The following is a 26,829-nucleotide window of genomic DNA, read 5'->3' on the forward strand; positions in this document are numbered from 1 at the left end:
CTTTGCAGGAGCGATTATCAAACAAAATTTGGCAGCGAGCCACTTAAGGAGATATTCGAACAGGAGACCAAAAGCTCGGTCAAAGAGGTAGGTTTTAAGGAGGAGAGAGAGGCGGAGAGGTTTAGGGAGGGAGTTCCAGAGCTTGGGGCCCAGGCAGCTGAAGGCACGGCCACCGATGGTGGAGCGATTATAATCAGGGATGGTCAGGAGGGCTGAATTAGAGGAGCGCAGACATCTCAGGGGGGGTTGTGGGGCTGGAGGGGATTACAGAGATAGGGAGGGGCGAGGGCCATGGAGGAGTTGAACACAAGGCAAAAGCCGAACCAATGTAGGCCAAGTGAGCACAGGTGATGGGTGAAAGGGAGTCGACAGTAACTATTTTCTTTCTTATTCATTCTCAGGATGTAGGCATCGCTGGCAAGACTGGCATTGATTGCCCATCCCGTTACCCGAGTGTGGTAACAGAGCCACGCATAGACCAGACTGGCTAGGCATTACCGAATCAGGTCTTTACAACAGCCCAACAACTTCTCACAACATTTTTTTTTTCTGATTTCACAACTGATTTATCGAATTCAATTTCAAAAAGTGCCTTTGGCTGGGATTCAAACTCACAGCCTCCTATTTTTGGCAAAATGGCACCCTTTCTCAAAATGGTGCCTTTTGTCTCAACATGTTGTCCTTTCTCACAATGGTGCCCTATCAAATCGTGACAAGAGAATGATCAATGGTAATTCCGATTGCAATTCCGCAAAGAAGAACCAAGGGCACTGGTTTGGCAATTTTCGCGGAAAAATGAGCCAGATAAACATTGCCAAAGCTCCTTGAACCCCGTGGAATAAAAAGAGTATTTGGCTAAATCTCACGGCCCAAAATACAGTTGACCCAGATACAGTTTGAAAAAGCAACTGGTGATTTTACTGACTACTTTTCCCCATTGGTTGTACGTGTGATGGAGAACTGAAAAGGTCAAAGGTGAAAGGTGGCAAGAGCAATGTTTGGATGGAGTATTACTTACCTCCGAGTGTGGGGCGGCTGTGGAGCTCTGGAAAAGAACAGAGAGGTTTGTACATATGTTGGACTGTTCGGTATATACACACACACACAGTAATATATTGGTTAGTTGCTGTTTAATAAGGACAGCAGTGTTATGCCATTATAAACGCACCACATACTATTTTGTTGCCAAGGTCAAGCTGCAGCCCTTTAATCAGCGAGTGTATTCTAGCCATATTCCATTTCAAATCTCAAAATGGCCTACTTTTTCTTCAAAATGGTCCTTTTTCCTCAAAATGGTGTCCTTTTCCTCAAAATGGTTTCCTCAAAATGGTGTCCTTTTCCTCAAAATGGTGTCCTTTTCCTCAAAATGGTGTCCTCAAAATGGTCCTTTTCCTCAAAATGGTGTCCTTTTCCTCAAAATGGTGTCCTTTTCCTCAAAATGGTTTCCTCAAAATGGTGTCCTTTTTCTCAAAATGGTGTCCTTTTCCTCAAAATGGTGTCCTTTTCCTCAAAATGGTGTCCTTTTCCTCAAAATGGTGTCCTTTTCCTCAAAATGGTGTCCTTTTTCTCAAAAGGGTGTCCTTTTCCTCAAAATGGTGTCCTTTTCCTCAAAATGGTGTCCTTTTCCTCAAAATGGTGTCCTTTTTCTCAAAATGGTTTCCTCAAAATGGTGTCCTTTTTCTCAAAATGGTTTCCTCAAAATGGTGTCCTTTTCCTCAAAATGGTGTCCTTTTTCTCAAAATGGTGTCCTCAAAATGGTGCCTTTTTCCTTTAATCTCTCCCATCACTGACTGGATTCATAGCTACTCAGTCAGTAGTTCTTGGATCGTACACTTCCTCCCCCCCCGCCCCCAGAGAATGCCCCTAAGTGTGGTGTTCCCATCAGAACTCAATGCCCCATTATCGATAACGGTTTTGTTGTCGTGACTTAACTCTGTTTAATTTAACCGGGCGATTCTTTTTCACTTCAAATTTCAAAATGGCGTCTTTTTTCGAAAAACGGCCCCCCTCTCCCCAAAACGGCGGCCTATCAAATTGTGGCAAGAGAATGGTCATCAGCCGGTGCGCATACCTTTACTCTGTTTCCACTTTCGTAGATAAAAGTACCCGGCTATCGCAAGCAATCCGAGGAACACGAGTAAAAACAGGATGAAAGCGGTGAAGAATCTCGATCTCCGGGGGAAGAATTCATCTGGAAGCAGAAGGAAGGCCTCCGTTTATTAAACTGACCTCGGCTCCGACCCTAAGCTCGCGAGTCGCTCCCACGCGGGCCCATCGTGTCGCCAACAAATCCCTCCCCGCACCACTGCGGCCACAGGAATGGAGGGAATTAAATGGAAGAGCAACTACTGCGCCTTTGCATAAACGAAGAACTCAGTGACTTATTTTCCACTAATTGTCATCACGGTGGGAATCCATTTCTATATTAGCCCATCCGCACTCCCCCACCCCCTACCTCCATCCCACAATTTTTTTATGTCCTTCGCCCGGGGCGTTGATTTGTAGCTGGGCACTGATCGCCCTTGTCCCACGCCCGCTTATAAGCAGAGACCATGAGTGCACAGCAGGCGGTTGGACAATGAGAGGGGACATAAACAACCGAGCTTGATTCTGTCCTCATTCAAAGTGCTCTTTTCCATCTGGGGAGGCAGTGGAGTCAATCATTGCACGGTGATCAGGAGTGAGCCCCAACTAAAAAAGTTCCGAAAAACAATTTCATCAAATAGTTATCCAGTTCCCTTTTGAAAGGGATGGTGCTTTCTGCTTCCCTCGCTGTTTCTGGCTGGACTTCCCAAGTCATAACAAATAGGAACAGGAGTAGGCCATACGGCCCCTCGAGCCTGCTCCGCCATTCAATAAGATCATGGCTGATCATTCCCTCAGTACCCCTTTCCTGCTTTCTCTCCATACCCCTTGATCCCCTTAGCTGTAAGGGCCATATCTAACTCCCTCTTGAATATATCCAATGAATTAGCCTCAACAACTCTCTGTGGCAGGGAATTCCACAGGTTAACAACTCTCTGGGTGAAGAAGTTTCTCCTCATCTCAGTCCTAAATGGCCTACCCCTTATCCTAAGACTGTGACCCCTGGTTCTGGACTTCCCCAACATCAGAAACAATCTACCCGCATCTAACCTGTTCAATCCCGTCAGAATCTCATATGTTTCTATGAGATCCCCTCTCATCCTTCTAAACTCCAATGTATAAAGGCCCAGTTGATCCAGTCTCTCCTCATATGTCAGTCCAGCCATCCCGGGAATCCTGGTGAACCTTCTCTGCACTTCCTCAATAGCAAGAACATCCTTCCTCAGATTAGGAGACCAAAACTGAACACAATATTCCAGGTGAGGCCTCACCAAGGCCCTGTACAACTGCAGTAAGACCTCCCTGCTCCTATACTCAAATCCCCTAGTTATGAAGGCCAACATACCATTTGCCTTCTTCACCGCCTGCTGTACCTGCATGCCAACTTTCAAAGACTGAGGTACCATGACACCCAGGTCTCGTTGCACCTCCCCTTTTTCTAATCTGCCGCCATTCAGAAAATATTCTGTCTTCGTGTTTTTGCCCCCAAAGTGGATAACCTCACATTTATCTACATTACACTGCATCTGCCATGCATTTGCCCACTCGCCTAACCTGTCCAAGTCACCCTGCAGCCTCTTAGTGTCCCCCTCACAGCTCACACTGCCACCCAGCTTAGTGTCATCTGCAAACTTGGAGATATTACACTCAATTCCTTCATCTAAATCATTGATGTATATTGCAAAGAGCTGGGGTCCCAGCACTGAGCCCTGCGGCACTCCACTACCTGCCATTCTGAAAAGGACCTGTTTATCCCGACTCTCTGTTTCCTGTCTGCCAACCGGTTCTCTATCCACATCAGTATATTACCCCCAATACCTTGTGTTTTGATTTTGCACACCAATCTCTTGTGTGGGACCATGTCAAAAGTCCAAAAGTTTTGAAAGTCCAAATACACCACATCCACTAGTTCTCCCTTGTCCACTCTACTAGTTACATCCTCAAAAAATTCCAGAAGATTTGTCAAGCATGATTTCCCTTTCATAAATCCATGCTGACTCGATCCGATCCTATCACTGCTTTCCAAATGGGCTGCTATTTCACCTTAATAATTGATTCCAACATTCTCGGGTTGGCAACCAGTAACTAGTGGGATGCCGCAGGGGTCAGTGCTGGGACCCCAACTATTTACAATCTATATTAACGACTTGGAAGAAGGGATCGAGTGTAACGTAGCCAAGTTTGCTGACGATACAAAGTTGGGAGGAAAAGCAATGTGTGAGGAGGACACAAACAATCTGCAAAAGGACATAGACAGACTAAGTGAGTGGGCAAAAATTTGGCCGATGGAGTATAATGTTGGAAAGTGTGAGGTTATGCACTTTGGCAGAATAAAATCAAAGAGCAAGTTATTATTTAAATGGAGAAAGATTTCAAAGTGCTGCAGTACAGCGGGACCTGGGGGTACTTGTGCATGAAACACAAAAGATTAGTATGCAGGTACAGCAGGTGATCAGGAAGGCCAATGGAATCTTGGCCTTTATTGCAAAGGGGATGGATATAAAAGCAGGGAAGTCTTGCTACAGTTATACAGGGTATTGGTGAGGCCACACCTGGAATACTGCGTGCAGTTTTGCTCTCCGTATTTACGAAAGGATATACTTGCTTTGGAGGCAGTTCAGAGAAGGTTCACTAGGTTGATTCTGGAGATGAGGGGGTTGACTTATGAGGAAAGGTTGAGTAGGTTGGACCTCTACTCATTGGAATTCAGAAGAATGAGAGGTGATCTTATCGAAACATATAAGATTATGAGGGGGCTTGTCAGGGTGGATGCAGAGAGGATGTTTCCACTGATGGGGGAGACTAGAACTAGGGGACATAATCTTAGAATAAGGGGCTGGCCATTTAAAACAGAGATGAGGAGGAATTTCTTCTCTGAGGGTTGTAAATCTGTGGAATTTGCTGCCTCAGAGAGCTGTGGAGGCCGGGACATTGAATAAATTTAAGACCGAGATAGACAGCTGATAAGGGATTAAGGGGTTATGGGGAGTGGGCAGGGAAGTGGACCCGAGTCCATGATCAGATCAGCCATGATTGTATTAAATGGCGGAGCAGGCTCGAGGGACTGTAAGGCCTACTCCTGCTCCTATTTCTTATGTTCTTATGACCCCTTATTCTGAAACTATGCCGCCTAGTTCTAGATTCCCCCACGAGGGGAAACATCCCCTCTGCATCTACTGTCCCAACCCCCTCAGAAACTTATGATAAGATCACCTCTCTGTCTTCTAAACTCCAATGAGTAGAGGCCCAACCTACTTCATATGACAACCCCCTCATCCCCGGAATCAACCTCGTGAACCTTCTCTGAACACCCTCCAATGCAGGTATATCCTTCCTTAAATACGGAGACCAAAACTGTACGCAGTACTCCAGGTGTGGCCTCACCAATACCCTGTACAGTTGTAGCAGGACTTCTCTGCTTTTATACTCTATCCCCTTGCAATAAAGGCCAACATTCCATTTGCCTATAATAAAAACAGAAAATGCTGGAAATCTCAGCGGGTCAGGCAGCGTCTGTGGAGAGAGAAGCAGAGTTAACGTTTCGGGTCGACAGTTTGCCTCCCGGATTACTTGCTGTACCTGCAGACTAACATGTGTTACATGTATGGGGATCCCCAGGTCCCTCTGTACTGCAGCACTTTGTAATCTCTCCCCATTTAAAGAAGTATTTGCTTTTTTATAGTCCAAACAACAGTGTGCGTAAAATATTACCCCCTGCCCTCTCCCTCTGTCCCTTTACCAATGATCGGAGGTTTACACACTCCCAGTAACTGGCTCAACAACCCTGTCGAAATAGTTCTATTTCTGAGTTACCCCTCCTAACTTTCAACATCTCCACCAGATCTCCTCTTAAACCCTCTTCGTTCCAACGTGTGACAGCACCTGCCCCACCCAGAGTGTAGACAGGACCTTAAACTCGCAAGGAGACATTGAGGGATTGGGCCCAGATGGTACAAAGCTCGGAACAGCAGAGGTCGAGAGGAATCTAGAAGTCCATGAACACAGATCACTAAAATGTAGTGGTCTCCATAATATATAAACCTGTGAGTAGAACCGTTGTACAGTCCGTGTTCCATGTTTTTATGGAGTGCACGAGGTTGCAGCCCCTCTTCCATTATTTAAAGGGGCTGCTCCTCAATTTCTGGCTGCACTTCAGTCCCACACTCCTGATCTTTGGGCACCCTGTGCGGAGGGGAGCGGGTAGGTCCGAGGGCCTCCTCGTAGGACTGCTCCTGGGCACAGCCAAGGGGGCCATCAACCGGTCCAGGCAGCGGGCGGTCGAGGGGGTCGTTCAGCCCGACTGCCTGCCTCTCTTCCGCGGTTACATCCGGGCCAGGGTGTCCCTGGAGATGGAGCACGCGGTGTCCACCGGTACGCTCGCGGCCTTCCGCCAGAGGTGGGCCCCGGAGGGACTGGAGTGCATCGTCACCCTGGCAACCAAATTTTAATTTGATTTTACGTGTTTTAATTGGTTTATTGTGCCGTGATTTAGTGTCTCCTCCCTTTTAGCCGAGGGGCACTTGTATAATTTGTGTTTTAGTGCCCTCAAAAAAAAAAGGGGGGCACTTGTTTGAAAGTGTTTGGTGTCCCCCACACCCCCCCCCCCCCCCCGGCAACCAAATTTTAATTTGTTTTAAGTTTCCGTAAAAGTTTAATTTGAAATTAGTGGGTTCGAGTGCTCTCGCCAAAAGGGGCACTTGATTTTATGTTCTATTAAAATAGTTGTACAGCTGTTGAGTTGTGAGTGGCTTAGCCAGTCATGTGATGTTCACAAGTCTCAATAAAACCCCGGCCACTTGGGTCTGGGTCATCCACGGTGAGGCAAGTGGTTGTGAGCCTGGTGGATGAACGACCTGTAATGTGCGGTGTGATTGTTAAAGCTTTGTTAATAAACCAACTATAGTTCTTAATAGCAATGTGTTGCTATGAATTCTTAAGCAAAGAAGCAAATACATTACAGCCTGGTACAAAAATTAATGAAAAAGGCGAATGGAATGTTAGCTGTTATAATGAGAGGACGAAAATGTCAAGGGGAACAGTTACTCTCCGAAGAAAGCTCAAATTAATAATTTTAAATCAGGATTCAATAGATTTATTTTGCTCGTCAGGGATATAAAGGGATCTGGAGCCAAGGTGGGTGAATGGAGTTCGGAATTAGATCAGCCATGGTCTCACTGAATGGCTCGAGGGGCTGAATGGCCTCCTCCTATTCCTCTGTTCCCCACTCCACCCTCCATCTTTTCCCCCTCCTTAAAGACCATTTCTCAGAAGGACTAGCGCCTTTCATGACCTCAGGCACTTTACAGCCAATGAAGTCCTTTGAGTGCAGTCACTGTTGTAGTGTAAGGAAATAAGGGAACCAATCTGTGCACAGCAAGCTCCCACAAACAGCAGTGTGACAGTGAGCAGATCATCTGTTTCAGCGATGTTGGTTCGGGGATAAATAACGAACACAGGATGCCGGGGATCACACCCCTGCTCTTCGAATAGTGGCCATGGGATCTTTTACGTCCGCCTGAGCGGGCAGACGGGGGCCTCGGTTTAACGTCTCAACAACAACAACTTGTGTTTATATAGCGCCTTTGATGCAGTAAAACGTCCCAAGGTATGTCACAGCAGTGTTATAAGACCAAACAGATAAATTTGACACGAGCTACATAGGAAGAAATTAGGGCAGGTGACCCTTGGTCAAAGAGGGAGGTTTTAAGGAGCGGGTTGAAGGAGGAAAGTGAGGTGGAGAGGCGGAGAAGTTTAGGGAGGGAGTTCCAGAGCTTGGGGCCCAGGCAGCTGAAGGCACGGCCACCGATGGTGGAGCGATTATAATCAGGGATGGTCAGGAGGGCAGAATTAGAGGAGCGCAGACATCTCGGGGGGGGGGGGGGGAGATTACAGAGATAGGGAGGGGCGAGGGCCATGGAGGGATTTGTAAACAAGGAGGAGAATTTTGAAATCGAGGCGTTGTTTAACCGGGAGCCAATGTAGGTCGGCGAGCACAGGGGGTGATGGGTGAGCGGGACTTGGTGCGAGTTAGGACATCCCGGAAGACGGCACCTCCGACAGTGCAGTGCACCCCCAGCACCGGCACTCTATGAGTCAGCTATGGGGCTTAAGTCTCTGGGATGGCGACACAAACATGCTAAAGTGCTTCAGTGACGGGGAAGCGTTTTGGGAGATGCTGAGGCGATGTGGAAAACGGACGTTCTTCCCCCCTCACCCTCCGCCGATTCAAGCACCGTCACTTCACTGACCTGGGATGTGGATGCTAAACTCCTCCGAGTGCTTCAGGATGGTGCTGTGCACCAGACACTTGAAGGTGTTGGTGCCATCGCTTGCCACCTCGATAGTGCTGGACATGGTGTATAGGCCGTCTTTGCTCATGGCCATCGCCGCCTCGCCCTTGTCCGTCATGTTCCTGTTGGCCCCGCCGGCCCAGTGTATCATGGGAGCCGGGTACCAGCCCGACGTGTCACAATGCATCCTGAGTCCGTGCGAGCTGTATCCGGCCAATCGGATGGCTGGCCTCAGACCCAGACCTGCAGACACAAGGCGTGGTCAGTTACAGCGGGGAAGGGTATCGAGATACGGTTATAGGAGCTAGAGGGCGGGGAGCGGAGAGGGAGGGAGGGAGAGAGAGCGGGTGAGGGGAGAGGGGAAGAGAGAGGGAGCGGGTGAGGGGAGAGGGGAAGAGAGAGGGAGCAGGTGAGGGGAGGGAGAGTGGGGAGTGGGGGTGGATAGAGTGGGAAAGAGAGGGAGAGGGAGAGGGAGAGGGAGGGAGGGAGGGAGGGAGAGGGAGTAGTGGGGAGAGAGAGGAGCGGGGGGAAGAGAAAGGAGGAGCAGGGGGAAGAGAGAGAGAGAGAGAGAGGAGTGTGGAGAGAGGGGGGGGGGAGATGGGAGAGAGAGAGAAAGAGCGGTGGGGAGAGGGAAAATGAGAGAGGGGAGATAGAGAGAGAAGGGTGGAGAGAGAGCGCGAGCGAGAAGAGATGGAGAGAGAGCTGGGGGGGGGGGCGGAGAGAGAGAGAGAGAGTGGGGAGGGGGGAGCGAGGGGGGTGAGCGAGAGCGAGAGCGAGCGAGGGGGGAGAGCGAGAGGGAGCGAGGGGGGAGAGCGAGAGCGAGCGAGGGGGGAGAGCGAGAGGGAGCGAGGGGGGAGAGCGAGAGCGAGGGGGGAGAGCGAGAGCGAGCGAGAGCGAGCGAGGGGGGAGAGCGAGCGAGGGGGGAGAGCGAGAGGGAGCGAGGGGGGAGAGCGAGAGGGAGCGAGGGGGGAGAACGAGAGCGAGCGAGGGGGGAGAGCGAGAGCGAGCGAGGGGGGAGAGCGAGAGCGAGCGAGGGGGGAGAGCGAGAGGGAGCGAGGGGGGAGAGCGAGAGCGAGCGAGGGGGGAGAGCGAGAGGGAGCGAGGGGGGAGAGCGAGAGGGAGCGAGGGGGGAGAGCGAGAGCGAGCGAGGGGGGAGAGCGAGAGGGAGCGAGGGGGGAGAGCGAGAGCGAGCGAGGGGGGAGAGCGAGAGGGGGAGAGAGAGAGAGCGAGAGCGAGCGAGGGGGGAGAGGGAGCGAGGGGGGAGAGCGAGAGCGAGCGAGGGGGGAGAGCGAGAGGGAGCGAGGGGGGAGAGAGAGAGGGAGCGAGGGGGGAGAGCGAGAGGGAGCGAGGGGGGAGAGCGAGAGGGAGCGAGGGGGGAGAACGAGAGGGAGCGAGGGGGGAGAGCCGAGGGGGGAGAGCGAGAGCGAGGGGGAAAGAGAGAGCGAGGGGGGAGAGCAAGCGAGGGGGAGAGCGAGCGAGGGGGGAGAGTGAGCGAGGGGGGAGAGCGAGAGGGAGCGAGGGGGGAGAGCGAGAGGGAGCGAGGGGGAGAGCGAGCGAGGGGGAGAGCGAGAGCGAGGGGGGAGAGCGAGCGAGGGGGGAGAGCGAGCGAGGGGGGAGAGCGAGAGGGAGCGAGGGGGGAGAGCGAGAGCGAGCGAGGGGGGAGAGCGAGAGGGAGCGAGGGGGGAGAGCGAGAGGGAGCGAGGGGGGAGAGGGAGCGAGGGGGGAGAGCGAGCGAGGGGGAGAGAGAGCGAGAGGGAGCGAGGGGGGAGAGCGAGCGAGGGGGGAGAGCGAGCGAGGGGGAGAGCGAGAGGGAGCGAGGGGGGAGAGCGAGAGTGAGCGAGGGGGGAGAGCGAGAGGGAGCGAGGGGGGAGAGCGAGAGGGAGCGAGGGGGGAGAGGGAGCGAGGGGGGAGAGCGAGCGAGGGGAGAGAGAGCGAGCGAGCGAGGGGGAGAGCGAGAGTGAGGGGGGAGAGTGAGCGAGGGGGGAGAGCGAGCGAGGGGGGAGAGCGAGAGGGAGCGAGGGGGGAGAGCGAGAGGGAGCGAGGGGGGAGTGCGAGAGGGAGCGAGGGGAGAGAGAGCGAGCGAGCGAGGGGGAGAGCGAGAGCGAGGGGGGAGAGCGAGCGAGGGGGGAGAGCGAGAGGGAGCGAGGGGGGAGAGCGAGAGGGAGCGAGGGGGGAGAGCCGAGGGGGGAGAGCGAGAGCGAGGGGGGAGAGCGAGAGCGAGGGGGGAGAGCGAGGGGGGAGAGCAAGCGAGGGGGGAGAGCGAGAGGGAGCGAGGGGGGAGAGCCGAGGGGGGAGAGCGAGAGCGAGGGGGGAGAGCGAGAGCGAGGGGGGAGAGCGAGAGCGAGGGGGGAGAGCGAGGGGGGAGAGCGAGCGAGGGGGAGAGCGAGAGCGAGCGAGGGGGGAGAGCGAGAGGGAGCGAGGGGGGAGAGCGAGAGCGAGCGAGGGGGGAGAGCGAGCGAGGGGGGAGAGCGAGAGCGAGGGGGGAGAGAGAGCGAGGGGGGAGAGCGAGAGGGAGCGAGGGGGGAGAGGGAGAGGAAGCGAGGGGGGAGAGGGAGCGAGGGGGGAGAGCGAGAGCGAGGGGGGAGAGCGAGAGGGAGCGAGGGGGGAGAGGGAGAGGAAGCGAGGGGGGAGAGGGAGCGAGGGGGGAGAGCGAGAGCGAGGGGGGAGAGCGAGCGAGCGAGGGGGGAGAGCGAGCGAGCGAGGGGGGAGAGCGAGAGCGAGGGGGGAGAGCGAGCGAGCGAGGGGGGAGAGCGAGAGGAAGCGAGGGGGGAGAGGGAGCGAGGGGGGAGAGCGAGCGAGGGGGGAGAGCGAGAGCGAGGGGGGAGAGCGAGAGGGAGCGAGGGGGGAGAGCGAGCGAGGGGGGAGAGCGAGAGCGAGCGGGGAGATCGAGAGCGAGGAGGGAGAGCGAGCGAGGGGGGAGAGAGAGCGAGCGAGGGGGGAGAGCGAGAGGGAGAGCGAGCGAGGGGGGAGAGCGAGAGCGAGGGGGGAGAGCGAGAGGGAGCGAGGGGGGAGAGCGAGCGAGAGGGGAGAGCGAGCGAGGGGGGAGAGCGAGAGCGAGCGGGGAGAGCGAGAGCGAGGGGGGAGAGCGAGCGAGGGGGGAGAGCGAGAGCGAGGGGGGAGAGCGAGAGCGAGGGGGGAGAGCGAGCGAGGGGGGAGAGCGAGAGCGAGCGAGGGGGGAGAGCGAGAGGGAGCGAGGGGGAGAGCGAGAGGGAGCGAGGGGGAGAGCGAGCGAGGGGGGAGAGCGAGAGCGAGGGGGGAGAGCGAGAGCGAGGGGGGAGAGCGAGCGAGGGGGGAGAGCGAGAGGGAGGGGGGAGAGCGAGAGCGAGGGGGGAGAGCGAGAGGGAGCGAGGGGGGAGAGCGAGCGAGGGGGGAGAGCGAGAGCGAGGGGGGAGAGCGAGAGGGAGCGAGGGGGGAGAGCGAGAGCGAGGGGGGAGAGCGAGAGGGAGCGAGGGGGGAGAGCGAGAGGGAGCGAGGGGGGAGAGCGAGAGGGAGCGAGGGGGGAGAGCGAGAGGGAGAGCGAGAGGGAGCGAGGGGGGAAGAGCGAGAGGGAGCGAGGGGGGAGAGCGAGAGTGAGAGCGAGAGGGAGCGAGGGGGGAGAGCGAGAGGGAGCGAGGGGGGAGAGCGAGAGCGAGCGAGGGGGGAGAGCGAGAGGGAGCTAGGAGGGAGAGCGAGAGCGAGCTATGGGGGAGAGCGAGAGCGAGCGAGCGAGGGAGAGAGAGAGCGAGCGAGCGAGGGGGAGAGAGAGCGAGCGAGCGAGGGGGAGAGAGAGCGAGCGAGGGGGAGAGAGAGAGAGCGAGGGGGAGAGAGCGAGCGAGGGGGGAGAGCGAGCGAGCGAGGGGGAGAGAGAGCGAGCGAGCGAGGGGGAGAGAGAGCGAGCGAGGGGGAGAGAGAGCGAGCGAGGGGGGAGAGCGAGCGAGCGAGGGGGAGAGAGAGAGAGCGAGCGAGGGGGAGAGAGAGCGAGCGAGGGGGAGAGAGAGCGAGGGGGGAGAGCGAGCGAGCGAGGGGGAGAGAGAGAGAGCGAGCGAGGGGGAGAGAGAGCGAGCGAGGGGGGAGAGCGAGAGGGAGCGAGGGGGGAGAGCGAGAGGGAGCGAGGGGGGAGAGCGAGAGCGAGCGAGGGGGAGAGCGAGAGGGAGCGAGGGGGGAGAGCGAGAGGAAGCGAGCGAGGGGGAGAGAGAGCGAGCGAGGGGGGAGAGCGAGAGCGAGCGAGGGGGGAGAGCGAGAGGGAGCGAGGGGGGAGAGCGAGAGGGAGCGAGGGGGGAGAGCGAGAGCGAGCGAGGGGGGAGAGCGAGAGCGAGGGGGGAGAGCGAGAGGGAGCGAGCGAGGGGGAGAGAGAGCGAGCGAGCGAGGGGGAGAGAGAGAGAGCGAGCGAGGGGGAGAGAGAGCGAGCGAGGGGGGGAGAGAGAGAGCGAGCGAGCGAGGGGGAGAGAGAGCGAGCGAGCGAGGGGGAGAGAGAGCGAGCGAGCGAGGGGGAGAGAGAGAGAGAGAGCGAGCGAGGGGGAGAGAGAGCGAGCGAGCGAGGGGGAGAGAGAGCGAGCGAGCGAGGGGGAGAGAGAGCGAGTGAGCGAGGGGGAGAGAGAGCGAGCGAGGGGGAGAGAGAGAGAGAGAGAGAGCGAGGGGGAGAGAGAGCGAGCGAGCGAGGGGGGAGAGAGAGAGCGAGCGAGGGGGAGAGAGAGCGAGCGAGGGGGAGAGAGAGCGAGCGAGCGAGGGGGGAGAGTGAGCGAGGGGGAGAGAGAGAGAGCGAGCGAGGGGGAGAGAGAGAGCGAGCGAGCGAGGGGGGAGAGTGAGCGAGGGGGAGAGAGAGAGAGCGAGCGAGGGGGGAGAGTGAGCGAGGGGGAGAGAGAGAGAGCGAGCGAGGGGGGAGTGCGAGCGAGGGGGAGAGAGAGCGAGCGAGCGAGGGGGAGAGAGAGCGAGGGGGAGAGAGAGCGAGCGAGCGAGAGGGGAGAGAGAGAGCGAGCGAGCGAGGGGGGAGAGAGAGAGCGAGCGAGGGGGAGAGAGAGCGAGGGGGGGAGAGAGAGCGAGCGAGCGAGCGAGGGGGAGAGAGAGCGAGCGAGCGAGGGGGGAGAGAGAGCGAGCGAGCGAGGGGGGAGAGAGAGCGAGCGAGCGAGGGGGAGAGAGAGCGAGCGAGCGAGGGGGAGAGAGAGAGAGCGAGCGAGGTTGAGAGGAGAGAGAGAGAGCGAGCGAGCGAGGGGGAGAGAGAGCGAGCGAGCGAGGGGGAGAGAGAACGAGCGAGCGAGGGGGAGAGAGAGCGAGCGAGCGAGGGGGAGAGAGAGCGAGCGAGCGAGGGGGAGAGAGAGAGAGCGAGCGAGGGGGAGAGAGAGAGAGCGAGCGAGGGGGAGAGAGAGCGAGGGGGGGAGAGAGAGCGAGCGAGCGAGCGAGGGGGAGAGAGAGAGCGAGCGAGGGGGAGAGAGAGAGCGAGCGAGGGGGAGAGAGAGCGAGCGAGCGAGCGAGGGAGAGAGAGAGCGAGCAAGCGAGGGGGAGAGAGAGCGAGCGAGCGAGGGGGAGAGAGAGCGAGCGAGCGAGGGGGAGAGAGAGCGAGCGAGCGAGGGGGAGAGAGAGCGAGCGAGCGAGGGGGAGAGAGAGCGAGCGAGGGGGAGAGAGAGCGAGCGAGCGAGGGGGAGAGAGAGAGAGAGAGTGAGCGAGGGGGAGAGAGAGAGAGAGCGAGGGGAGAGAGAGAGAGCGAGGGGGAGAGAGAGAGAGAGAGCGAGGGGGAGAGAGATAGAGTGAGCGAGGGGGGGAGAGAGAGAGAGAGCGAGGGGGAGAGAGATAGAGTGAGCGAGGGGGGGAGAGAGAGAGAGCGAGCGAGGGGGAGAGAGCGAGCGAGGGGGAGAGAGAGCGAGCGAGTGAGGGGGAGAGAGAGAGAGCGAGCGAGAGTACCGGAGCGAGTGAGAGAGCGAAGAGAGGGAGCGAGAGTACCGGAGCGATTGAGAGAGCGAGAGAGAGGGAGCGAGAATACCGGAGCGAGAGAGAGAGCGAGAGAAGCGGAGCGAGAGTACCGGTGCGAGAGAGAGAGCGAGAGAGAGGGAGCGAGAGTACCGGAGCGAGAGAGAGAGCGAGAGAAGCGGAGCGAGAGTACCGGAGCGATTGAGAGAGCGAGAGAGAGGGAGCGAGAGTACCGGAGCGAGAGAGAGAGCGAGAGAAGCGGAGCGAGAGTACCAGAGCGATTGAGAGAGAGCGAGAGAGAGGGAGCGAGAGTACCGGAGCGAGAGAGAGAGCGAGAGAAGCGGAGCGAGAGTACCGGAGCGATTGAGAGAGCGAGAGAGAGGGAGCGAGAGTACCGGAGCGATTGAGAGAGCGAGAGAGAGGGAGCGAGAATACCGGAGCGAGAGAGAGAGCGAGAGAAGCGGAGCGAGAGTACCGGTGCGAGAGAGAGAGCGAGAGAGAGGGAGCGAGAGTACCGGAGCGAGAGAGAGAGCGAGAGAAGCGGAGCGAGAGTACCGGAGCGAGAGAGAGAGCGAGAGAAGCGGAGCGAGAGTACCGGAGCGATTGAGAGAGCGAGAGAGAGGGAGCGAGAGTACCGGAGCGAGAGAGAGAGCGAGAGAAGCGGAGCGAGAGTACCAGAGCGATTGAGAGAGAGCGAGAGAGAGGGAGCGAGAGTACCGGAGCGAGAGAGAGAGCGAGAGAAGCGGAGCGAGAGTACCGGAGCGAGAGAGAGAGCGAGAGAAGCGGAGCGAGAGTACCGGAGCGAGAGAGGGAGCGAGAGAGAGGGAGCGGGAGAGAGGGAGCGAGAGTACCGGAGCGATTGAGAGAGCGAGAGAGAGGGAGCGAGAGTACCGGAGCGAGAGAGAGAGCGAGAGAGAGGGAGCGGGAGTACCAGAGCGAGAGAGAGAGCGAGAGAGAGAGAGCGAGAGAGAGGGAGCGGGAGGGGGTGATAATTAAACAGGAAGTGGGCCTTCAGCGAGCGAACAGGACTCACTCGCGACTTTCAGTTGAACGGGCGTGTGTTCGATGATCTTGTGCTGCTCCACCATGCACAGGTAATCCCCTTGGTCCTCCAGCTTCACGTCCGTGAGCTGCAGCGAGACGTTGCCCTGCTTGAACTCGTCCTTGAAGAGAGCAGTGCGGCCCCGATAGGCCGGGTCCTGGTTGTCCGACACGTCCTGCCCCGAGCGGTACAGGTGGACAGGGGTGTTTAACTTGGAGTCACGCCGTACCCACTGCACTTCCATATCGGCCGAGGGCTGCTCCGGGATCAGCTGACATTCCAGCACCACCACTCCGCCAACCATGGCCACAATCGGAGCCTCGGGCCCAGTCACCCTGAACACGTCTGCGGGGTGCGGGGCAGAAGGAGACACGAGCCTTAATCCATTGGTCAAAAAGCAGCAATACGATGAGTTTAATTTATATAAAGTGTCAGAAGGTTGTGGGTTTAAGCCCCACTCCAGCGACTTGAGCACATAAACCGAGGCTGATACTCCAGTGCAGTGCTGAGGGAGTGCTGCACTGTCGGAGGTGCCGTCTTTCGGATGAGACGTTAAGCCGCGGCCCCGTCTGCTCTCTCAAGTGGATGTAACAGATCCCATGGCACTATTTCAAAGAAGAGCAGGTGAGTTATTGCCGATGTCCAGGCCCTCAAATCTGACACCAAGCTTATGGTCTACAGGGCTGTAGTGATACACGTCAAATCGCTGGAGAAATACCACCATCGATGTCTCCGCAAGATCCTGCCAATCCCCTGGGAGGACAGACGCACCAACATCAGTGTTCTCACTTAGGGCCCAGCATTGAAGCACTGACCACACTCGATCAGCTCCGCTGGGCAGGCCACATTGTCCGCATACCAGACACGAGACTCCCAAAGCAAGCGCACTACTCGGAACGCCTTCACGGCAAGTAAGCCCCAGGTGGGCAGAGGAAACGTTACAAGGGCACCCTCAAAGCCTCCCTGATAAAGTGCAACATCCCCACTGACACCTGGCCATAGACCGCCCAAAGTGGAGGAAGTGCATCCGGGAGGGCGCTGAGCACCTCGAGTCTCATCGCCGAGAGCATGCAGAAATCAACACAGATAGCGGAAGGAGCGTGCGGCAAACCTGTCCCACCCTCCCCTTCCCTCAACCACTGTCTGTCCCACCTGTGACAGAGACTGTAATTCCCGTATTGAACTGTACAGTCACCTGAGAACTGACTGTTAGAGTGGAAGTAAGTCTTCCTCGATCCCGAGGGACTGCCGATGATGATGACGATGCCTCAATTAACATCACTGAAACTGACTATCTGCTCATTATCACATGGCTGTTTGTGGGAGCTTGCTGTGCCTCCTCCTTTAACATGCTCTTTAAAACCTACCTCTCACCTGTCCCGACTATAATCTTACGTGTCTCGGTATCAAGCGTCTTGGGAAGTTTTACTAAAGAAAGACTTGAATTTATGTTGCGCCTTTCACGACCAGCGGACGTCTCAAAGCAATTTACAGCCAATTTGTGCACAGCAAGCTCCCACAAACAGCAATGCGATAATGACCAAATAATGTTTTTTTTGTTACGTTGATTGAGGGATAAATATTGGCCAGGACCCCGGGGATAACCCCCCTGCTCTTCTTCGAAATAGTGCCATGGGATCTTTTACATCCACCTGAGAGAGCAGACGGGGCCTCGGTTTAACGTCTCATCCAAAAGACGGCACCTCCGACAGTGCAGCACTCCCTCCACCTTAAAGGTGCAATGCTTCATTGGGTAGTGTCTCGCCTCTGAATCAGAAGGTCGCGAGTTTGTGTGAAATTCCAGGAGGATGAAATCCAGGCCAGCACTCCAGTGCAGGACTGAGGGAGTGCTGCACTGTCGGAGGTGCCGGTTTTTGGATGAGACGTTAAACCGAGGCCCCGTCTGCTCTCTCCGGTGGGTGTAAAAGATCCCGTGGCCACTATTTCAAAGAGGAGCAGGGGAGCTGATGAATGGAGGGAGAGAGTATAAAAGCGTGGCAATGATGATGAACCTGGGTAAAACACTGGTTCGGCCTCGGCTTTGTGTCACCAATTGGGTCGTGTTACCAACTCTGGGCACCGCACTTTAGGAAGGATGTGAAGGCCCGAGAGAGGGAGCAGAAAAGATTTACGAGAATGGTTCCAGGGATGAGGGACTCCAGTTACGGGGATAGAGTGGAGAAGCTGGGGTTGTTCTCCTTGCGAGCAGAGAAGGTTGAGAGGAGATTTGAGAGGAGATCATGAGGGGTCTGGACACAGTAGATAAGAGAGAAACTGTTCCCATTGGCTGAAGGGTCGAGAACCAGAGGACACAGATTTAAGGTGATTGGCAGAACAAGCAAGGGCGAGATGAGGAAAAGCTGTTTTACGCAGCGAGTGGTTAGGATCTGGAATGCGCTGCCTGAGAGGGTGGTGGAGGCAGTCTCAATCGTGGCCTTCAAAAGGGAATGGGATAAATACCTGAAGAAAATAATTTTGCAGGGCTATGGGGAAAGGGTGGGGGAGTGGGACTGGCTGAGATGCTCTTGAAGAGAGCCGGCACGGGCTTGGCAGGCTGATTGGCCCCCTTCCGTGCTGTAACCATGCTATGATTCAATGAGTTACTTCGGTGTCCTCCGGCCAATATTTATCCCTCAACCAACACCTACAAACAGATTATCCAGTCATTATCTCATTGCTGTTTGTGGGAGCTTGCTGTGCACAAATTAGCAGCCGCGTTTCCCACATTACAGCAGTGACTACACTTCAAAAAGTTCTGTCTTGGCTGTAAAGTGCTTTGAGACGTGCTGAGGTCATGAAAGGTACTAATTAAATGGAAGTTCTCTCTTTCTACACATAGAATGATAGAAGTTTACAGCACGGAAGGAGGCCATTTCGGCCCATCGTGTTCACGCCGGCCGACAAAGAGCTACCCAGCCGAATCCCACTTTCCAGCTCTGGGTCCGTAACTCTGCAGGTTACGGCACTTCAGGTGCACATCCAGGTACTTTTTAAATGTGGTGAGGGTTTCTGCCTCTACCACCCTTCCAGGCAGTGAGTTCCAGACTCCTCCACCCTCTGGGTGAAAATATTCTTCCTCATCTCCCCTCTAAACCTCCCCCCAATTACTTTAAATCTACACCCCCCCCCCCCCCCCCCCGCTTGTTGACCCCTTGGCTAAGGGAAACAGGCCCTTCCTATCCACTCTATCCAGGCCCCTCATCATTTTATACATGTCAATTAAATTTCCCCTCAGCCTCCTCTGTTCCAAGGAAAACAAACCCAGCCTATCCAATCTTTCCTCATAGCTAAAATTCTCCAGTCCAGGCAACATCCTCGTAAATCTCCTCTGTACCCTCTCCAGTGCAGTCACATCTTTCCTGTAATGTGGTGACCAGAACTGCACGCAGTACTCCAGCTGTGGCCTAACCAGTGTTTTATACAGTTCACGCATAACCCCCCCCCTGCTCTGGTATTCCATGCTTTGGCCAATAAAGTCAAGTATTCCGTATGCCACTTTAACCACCTTACTGAGCTATCCTGCTACCTTGAACGATCTGTGGACATGCACTCCAAGGTCCCTCTACTCCTCTCAGTGTCCTCCCATTTAATGTGTATTCCCTTGCCTTGTTGCCCCTCCCCAAATGCAGTACCTCACACGTCTCTGCTGTTCTGGCCACCTGAGCAGTTCATCGATATCTTCCTGCCGTCTGCAGCTTACCTCCTCACCGTCAACCACACGGCCAATTCTTGTCTCGTCTGCAAAGTTCGTTAGCATGCCCCTTACATTTAAGTCTAAATCATTAATATATACCACAAAAACTACACCTCAGTAAGTGAAGGTTAGCAGGAGAGGGGGTTGGGGAGAGTCTGTCGCTTCCGTTGCCTCTCCACAATCAGGGGCCTCCTACTCTGCCATCACTGTGAGCAGGCACTGAGATCAAAACACGAGCCCCTTGCAACACGGCAACATTTAGCGCGGGGTTGAGAGATTTGTTGTCACTCACCAGCCAGTGTTGACTGGATCCAGAGGAAGAGGATCAGAAGCAGGGCCCAGGGCTCCATCCTCTCACCGAAGAACAGAAGCCTGTTCGTGGAGGCCCTGAAAAACAAATGCTTTCGTTAGGCATCGACATTTGCCTCCGTAAGACTCCCGAACCAGTCTTTCGGCCCCGCCAGAGGTTTCGGTGAGTTGTGAGGAACCTTGGTACACAGGGTGGGACACACACGGTTCCTGGCCATTGTTAGCTTCCATCTGGAACCTCCCGCTCCCCCCCCCCAGCTTCCGCCTCGGGCCACACTGTCGTCCTGACTCGCTGGGGCCTCAGTGAGCTCGCGCCAGCTCCTGTCCCCAACCCCCGGATTGTGCGGCTGTAACAGGAGGGCGAAGTCCAACACTGGATTTGGAGACTTAGGACTCACACCAATAGCAACCTCTGCCCTCTGACCTGTGACAGGCAGCCACTGACCTCTGACAGACACCCACTGCCCTCCGCTCTCCGACAGGCAACCTCTGCCCTCTGACAGTTATCCACTGCTCTGTGCCCACTGACAGGCAACCTCTGCCCTCTGACCCCCTGCTCCCCAACAGGCAACCTCTGCCCTCTGATCTTCAACAGACAACCTCTCCCCTCTGACCCCCTGCTCTCCGACAGACAACCTCTGCCCTCTGACCCCCTGCTCTCCAACAGGCAAGTTCTGCCCTCTGATCTTCGACAGACAACCTCTGCCCTCTGACCCCCTGCTCTCCGACAGCAAGCCTCTGCCCTCTGACCCCCTGCTCCCCAACAGGCAACCTCTGCCCTCTGACCCCCTGCTCTCCGACAGCAAGCCTTTGCCCTCTGACCCCCTGCTCTCTGACAGGCAACCTCTGCCCTCTGACCCCCTGCTCTCCGACAGGCAACCTCTGCCCTCTGACCCCCTGCTCCCCAACAGGCAACCTCTGCCCTCTGACCCCCTGCTCTCCGACAGCAAGCCTCTGCCCTCTGACCCCCTGCTCTCCGACAGGCAACCTCTGCCCTCTGACCCCCTGCTCTCCGACAGACAACCTCTGCCCTCTGACCCCCTGCTCCCCAACAGGCAACCTCTGCCCTCTGACCCCCTGCTCCCCAACAGGCAACCTCTGCCCTCTGACCCCCTGCTCCCCAACAGGCAACCTCTGCCCTCTGACCCCCTGCTCTCCGACAGCAAGCCTCTGCCCTCTGACCCCCTGCTCCCCGACAGGCAGCCTCTGCCCTCTGACCCCCTGCTCCCCAACAGGCAACCTCTGCCCTCTGACCCCCTGCTCTCCGACAGCAAGCCTCTGCCCTCTGACCCCCTGCTCCCCAACAGGCAACTTCTGCCCTCTGACCCCCTGCTCTCTGACAGGCAACCTCTGCCCTCTGACCCCCTGCTCTCCGACAGACAACCTCTGCCCTCTGACCCCCTGCTCCCCAACAGGCAACTTCTGCCCTCTGACCCCCTGCTCCCCAACAGGCAACCTCTGCCCTCTGACCCCTGTTCCCCAACAGGCAACCTCTGCCCTCTGACCCCCTGCTCTCCGACAGACAACCTCTGACCCCCTGCTCCCCAACAGGTAACCTCTGTCCTCTGACCCCCTGCTCTCCGACAGGCAACCTCTGCCCTCTGACCCCTGCACTCCGACAGGCAACTTCTCCCCTCTGACCCCTGCTCTCCGACAGGCAACCTCTGCCCTCTGACCCCTGCACTCCGACAGGCAACCTCTGCCCTCCAACCCCTGGTCTCCGACAGGTAACCTCTCCCCTCTGACCCCTGCACTCCAACAGGCAACCTCTGCCCTCCAACCCCTGTTCTCCGACAGGTAACCGCTCCCCTCTGACCCCTGCACTCCGACAGGCAACCTCTGCCCTGTGCCAGGCAACCTCTGACCATTGACAAGCAGTCCCTGCTCTATTCATTAACCCTTCAAAGATTCAGCTGTGGATTGAGAACCTCTCACCAACCTGAACGCAGGCACAGATTCAGTCGGCAGTCACAGGCCCTCGCCGACGGGCATCGCTCGGGGCGAGGGTGGGATGCCGGGCCCTCTCGAGGCTGCAGCTGCCTCACTGGAGCCTCAGGGCGACTCGTCGACCCGGCTCAAGTTTTTAACTCTCTGGGAGACAAATGCGGATACCAGGACACATAACCCTGGGGAATAACACACCACTCAAAATTACAGCCTTGTAGCCAGAAACGGTCGCAGACATCGATAGACCACGTGGACACAGTAAACAGACTGGTTGCCCAGAACATTGGAAAGTCACAAAACCACATTAAACACAACATTGACAAAAGGGTAAGACCATCCGAATATGATGTCGGGGACAAAGTGATGGTGCAGAATTTCACCCCAAGGAAACATTCTTTTGATGTAAACTGGACGGGTCAAATAATTGATAAGTTAAACCCCGCTGTGTACCTATTGAATGTTCCGTATGGCCCAAAGGGAGAACCAAAACTAAAATGGTTCCATATCAATCAGATGAAAACTGTTAAGAATTAAAATATATTATGTTTGGTTTTCCTTCAGGCGAATGAAGTGGATCTATACGCTTCTATTGATACTCGGAAGTGTGGGAAAGACAATGAATGAAGAGCAGGACTGCAGAGCAGTCTCAGACGATAAACGTACTCAACTCCTCTTTGAAACAGAACCACTGGTTCTTGGTGGACATAAAAAAACACAGACTTATAATGAACCCTATGGATGGCATTTCCCTCTGTGAACGAAGTAGGATAATAATGTAGCAGCAGAATATACGGCAGGTTGTGGTGCTGTAACGGACGGTGTAGTTCAGTGGGAAATAAAAGGATACGGAGTATGTATGACATGTCCGTTAAGAGATAGGGAAGGCCCAAAGTTATGGAGATTTCTGAAAAAGAGTGGGAGAAATAAAAATCACAAAGCAAGGCCCGATAGCATCAGAAAGTAAAGCATACATCCAATTGTGTTGGCCTAGATGGTGGAAAAAACATGAAGGGCAGTTCATGCATTGGGACACATATTAAACCTACCCACTGGGAAAATGAACCTCTCGTGTGCCGTTAAGGCTTGCCTTCCCAGTAGAGTTGCTTTCTTTATACACTTTTTATGCCAACGCGGCAAGCTAGCGACATATGTTTTCCATGTCCGAGCTTTGAAACCTTGAAAGGTTTCCATCTCCGAGGCAGTCCCACTCATCTTCTGTACCTCCCACCAGTCTAAACATTCTCAAGATACACTGCCTTTCTACTGATCAGGTATGGCGAGCTACAGTGACCCTTGTTATTCTGTACTAAAATTCAATCAATGCATATAAAAGGAAGTTACACACAAAGGTTAATCATTAATTAAAGACATGTAAATAAGTTTAATTCTAACTTCTAATATCTGTCAATAGGTGATATATTACAATCCCTACCTTGAGGTGGAGTCCTCATAACCTCCTAATACTGATCAGACCTTTTAATCTGGAACATTTTACGTGTCAGATCAATTCACTACCTTCAGTACCTACTCTGGTGACCATCTGTCTGTACTTTCCTATAAAACCTTGAATATCTAAAGTTTTCATCTTACTCTTGTCTAATAAACTTTGTGCGGTTATAACATTAAGTCGTGTTTGTGTCTGGCGTATTAGGTGCTTTAAATAGCAGGTGTACACTATTAAAGACATTAACAGTGTCAGTTGAACTATTACCAATACATTTCGATATTAATTCCTAGAATTTTTTGTTCCCTACCTTGTTTTTACTCAAAATACCTGTATTAAGAGCATTTGTTATAATATGAACAAGAGTCTCCAAGTTTGAATTAAATATAAACCCTGAGAATAGTTGAATTGCTATAATTAGCAAAGCGGCAAAAAGCTGCTAAGTGGTTAAAAAACTACACCCTGTAAATACTGACACACTCCCGGGACCCCCTGCAAATACTGACACACTCCCAGGGACCCCCTGTAAATACTGACACACTCCCGGGGACACCCTGTAAATACTGACACACTCCCGGGACCCCCTGCAAATACTGACACACTCCAGGGACCCCCTGTAAATACTGACACACTCCAGGGACCCCCTGTAAATACTGACACACACCCGGGGACACCCTGTAAATACTGACACACTCCAGGGACCCCCTGTAAATACTGACACACTCCAGGGACCCCCTGTAAATACTGACACACTCCAGGGACCCCCTGTAAATACTGACACACTCCAGGGACCCCCTGTAAATACTGACACACACCCGGGGACCCCCTGTAAATACTGACACACTCCCGGGGACCCCCTGTAAATACTGACACACTCCCGGGGACCCACTGTAAATACTGACACACTCCCGGGGACCCCCTGTAAATACTGACACACTCCCGGGGACCCCCTGTAAATACTGACACACTCCCGGGGACCCCCTGGAAATACTGACACGCCCCCGGGGACCCCCTGTAAATACTGACACACTCCTGCGGACCCCCTGTAAATACTGACACACTCCAGGGACCCCCTGTAAATACTGACACACTCCAGGGACCCCCTGTAAATACTGACACACTCCAGGGACCCCCTGCAAATACTGACACACACCCGGGGACCCACTGTAAATACTGACACACTCCAGGGACCCCCTGTAAATACTGACACACTCCCGGGGACCCCCTGGAAATACTGACACACACCCGGGGACCCCCTGGAAATACTGACACACTCCCGGGGACCCCCTGTAAATACTGACACACTCCCGGGGACCCCCTGCAAATACTGACACACACCCGGGGACCCCCTGTAAATACTGACACACTCCAGGGACCCCCTGTAAATACTGACACACTCCAGGGACCCCCTGTAAATACTGACACACTCCAGGGACCCCCTGCAAATACTGACACACACCCGGGGACCCACTGTAAATACTGACACACTCCAGGGACCCCCTGTAAATACTGACACACTCCCGGGGACCCCCTGGAAATACTGACACACACCCGGGGACCCCCTGTAAATACTGACACACACCCGGGGACCCCCTGGAAATACTGACACACTCCCGGGGACCCCCTGTAAATACTGACACACTCCCGGGGACCCCCTGCAAATACTGACACACACCCGGGGACCCCCTGTAAATACTGACACACACCCGGGGACCCACTGTAAATACTGACACACTCCAGGGGACCCCCTGGAAATACTGACACACTCCAGGGACCCCCTGTAAATACTGACACACACCCGGGGACCCACTGTAAATACTGACACACTCCAGGGGACCCCCTGGAAATACTGACACGCCCCCGGGGACCCCCTGTAAATACTGACACACTCCCAGGGACCCCCTGTAAATACTGACACACTCCCGGGGACACCCTGTAAATACTGACACACTCCCGGGGACACCCTGTAAATACTGACACACACCTGGGGACCCCCTGTAAATTCTGACACACTCCTGGGGACCCACTGTAAATACTGACACACTCCCGGGACCCCCTGTAAATACTGACACACTCCCGGGGACACCCTGTAAATACTGCCACACTCCCGGGGACCCCCTGTAAATACTGACACACACCCGGGGACCCACTGTAAATACTGACACACTCCCGGGGACCCCCTGGAAATACTGACACGCACCCGGGGACCCCCTGTAAATACTGACACACTCCCAGGGACCCCCTGTAAATACTGACACACTCCCGGGGACACCCTGTAAATACTGACACACTCCCGGGGACACCCTGTAAATACTGACACACACCACGGGACCTCCTGTAAATACTGACACACACCTGGGGACCCCCTGTAAATTCTGACACACTCCTGGGGACCCACTGTAAATACTGACACACTCCCGGGACCCCCTGTAAATACTGACACACTCCCGGGGACACCCTGTAAATACTGCCACACTCCCGGGGACCCCCTGTAAATAGTGACACACTCCCGGGGACCCCTGTAAATACTGACACACTCCCGGGGACCCCCTGTAAATACTGACACACTCCCGGGGACCCCCTGTAAATACTGACACACACCCGGAGACCCCCTGTAAATACTGTCATACAACCGGGGACCCCCTGTAAATACTGACACACTCCCGGGGACCCCCTGTAAATACTGACACACTCCAGGGACCCCCTGTAAATACTGACACACACCCGGGGACACCCTGTAAATACTGACACATTCTCAGGGACCCCCTGTAAATACTGACAGACTCCCGGGGACACCCTGTAAATACTGACATACTCGTGGAGACCCCCTGTAAATACTGACACACTCCCAGGGACCCCCTGTAAATACTGACACACTCCCAGGGACCACCTGTAAATACTGACACATTCTCAGGGACCCCCTATAAATATTGACACACTCCCGGGAACCTCCTGTAAATACTGACACACTCCCGGGGACACCCTGTAAATACTGACACACTCCCAGGGACCACCTGTAAATACTGACACATTCTCAGGGACCCCCTATAAATATTGACACACTCCCGGGAACCTCCTGTAAATACTGACACACTCCCGGGGACCCCTGTAAATACTGACACACTCCCAGGGACCACCTGTAAATACTGACACATTCTCAGGGACCCCCTATAAATATTGACACACTCCCGGGAACCTCCTGTAAATACTGACACACTCCCGGGGACACCCTGTAAATACTGACACACTCCCAGGGACCACCTGTAAATACTGACACATTCTCAGGGACCCCCTATAAATATTGACACACTCCCGGGGACCCCCTATAAATACTGACACACTCCTGGGGCCCTCTGTAAATATTGACACACTCGTGGAGACACCCTGTAAATACTGCCATACAACCGGGGACCCCCTGTAAATACTGACACATTCCCGGGGACCCCCTGTAAATACTGACACACTCCCAGGGACCCCCTGTAAATACTGACACACTCCCGGGGACCCTCTGTAAATATTGACACACTCGCGGAGACCCCCTGTACATACTGTCATACAACCGGGGACCCCCTGTAAATACTGACACACTCCCAGGGACCCCCTGTAAATACTGACACACTCGCGGAGACCCCCTGTAAATACTGTCATACAACCGGGGACCCCCTGTAAATACTGACACACTCCCGGGGACCCCCTGTAAATACTGACACACTCGCGGAGACCCCCTGTAAATACTGTCATACAACCGGGGACCCCCTGTAAATACTGACACACTCCCAGGGACCCCCTGTAAATACTGACACACTCGCGGAGACCCCCTGTAAATACTGTCATACAACCAGGGACCCCCTGTAAATACTCTGACAGTGCAGCACCCCCTCAGTACTGCACTGGAAGTGTCAGCCCAGCTTTTTGTGCTCAAGTTTCTGGAGTGGGACTTGAACCTAAAACCTTCTGACTCAGAGGCGAGAGTGGTTCCCTCCGAGCCACTTACCGACAGATGGGAGGCGAGTTCTCCTGACTACTTGCATTAATATAGCACCTTTAACTTAGCAAAATGTCTCAAGATGCTTCACAGGAGTGTTTATCGAGCAATATTTGACCCTGAGCCATATGTGATATTAGGACAGGTGAGCTA

The 26,829-nt window shown here is 55.1% G+C and overlaps 1 protein-coding gene across 3 annotated transcripts in view; it reads right to left on the reverse strand.

Moving 5' to 3' along the window:
* The window catches only part of LOC139258365 (butyrophilin subfamily 1 member A1-like), a 35,807-nt gene that overhangs the window by 7,850 nt on the left and 1,128 nt on the right, over window positions 1-26,829 (reverse strand). For 2 of the 3 annotated variants that reach the window (XM_070874740.1, XM_070874738.1), the window contains exons 2-6: window positions 19,284-19,378; window positions 15,289-15,642; window positions 8,334-8,618; window positions 2,072-2,191; window positions 1,019-1,045 (exon numbers count right to left, since the gene is read on the reverse strand). In XM_070874740.1, coding sequence (XP_070730841.1) covers window positions 1,019-1,045; window positions 2,072-2,191; window positions 8,334-8,618; window positions 15,289-15,642; window positions 19,284-19,341 — 844 coding nt within the window. In that variant the 5' untranslated portion in view covers window positions 19,342-19,378. Of the gene's footprint in view, window positions 1-1,018; window positions 1,046-2,071; window positions 2,192-8,333; window positions 8,619-15,288; window positions 15,643-19,283; window positions 19,379-21,239; window positions 21,427-26,829 lie in introns of all 3 variants that reach the window. The other variant, XM_070874739.1, reaches the window with a different exon arrangement.

Source organism: Pristiophorus japonicus, unplaced genomic scaffold (genome assembly GCF_044704955.1).
Source record: "Pristiophorus japonicus isolate sPriJap1 unplaced genomic scaffold, sPriJap1.hap1 HAP1_SCAFFOLD_946, whole genome shotgun sequence".
Lineage (NCBI taxonomy): Eukaryota > Metazoa > Chordata > Chondrichthyes > Pristiophoridae > Pristiophorus > Pristiophorus japonicus.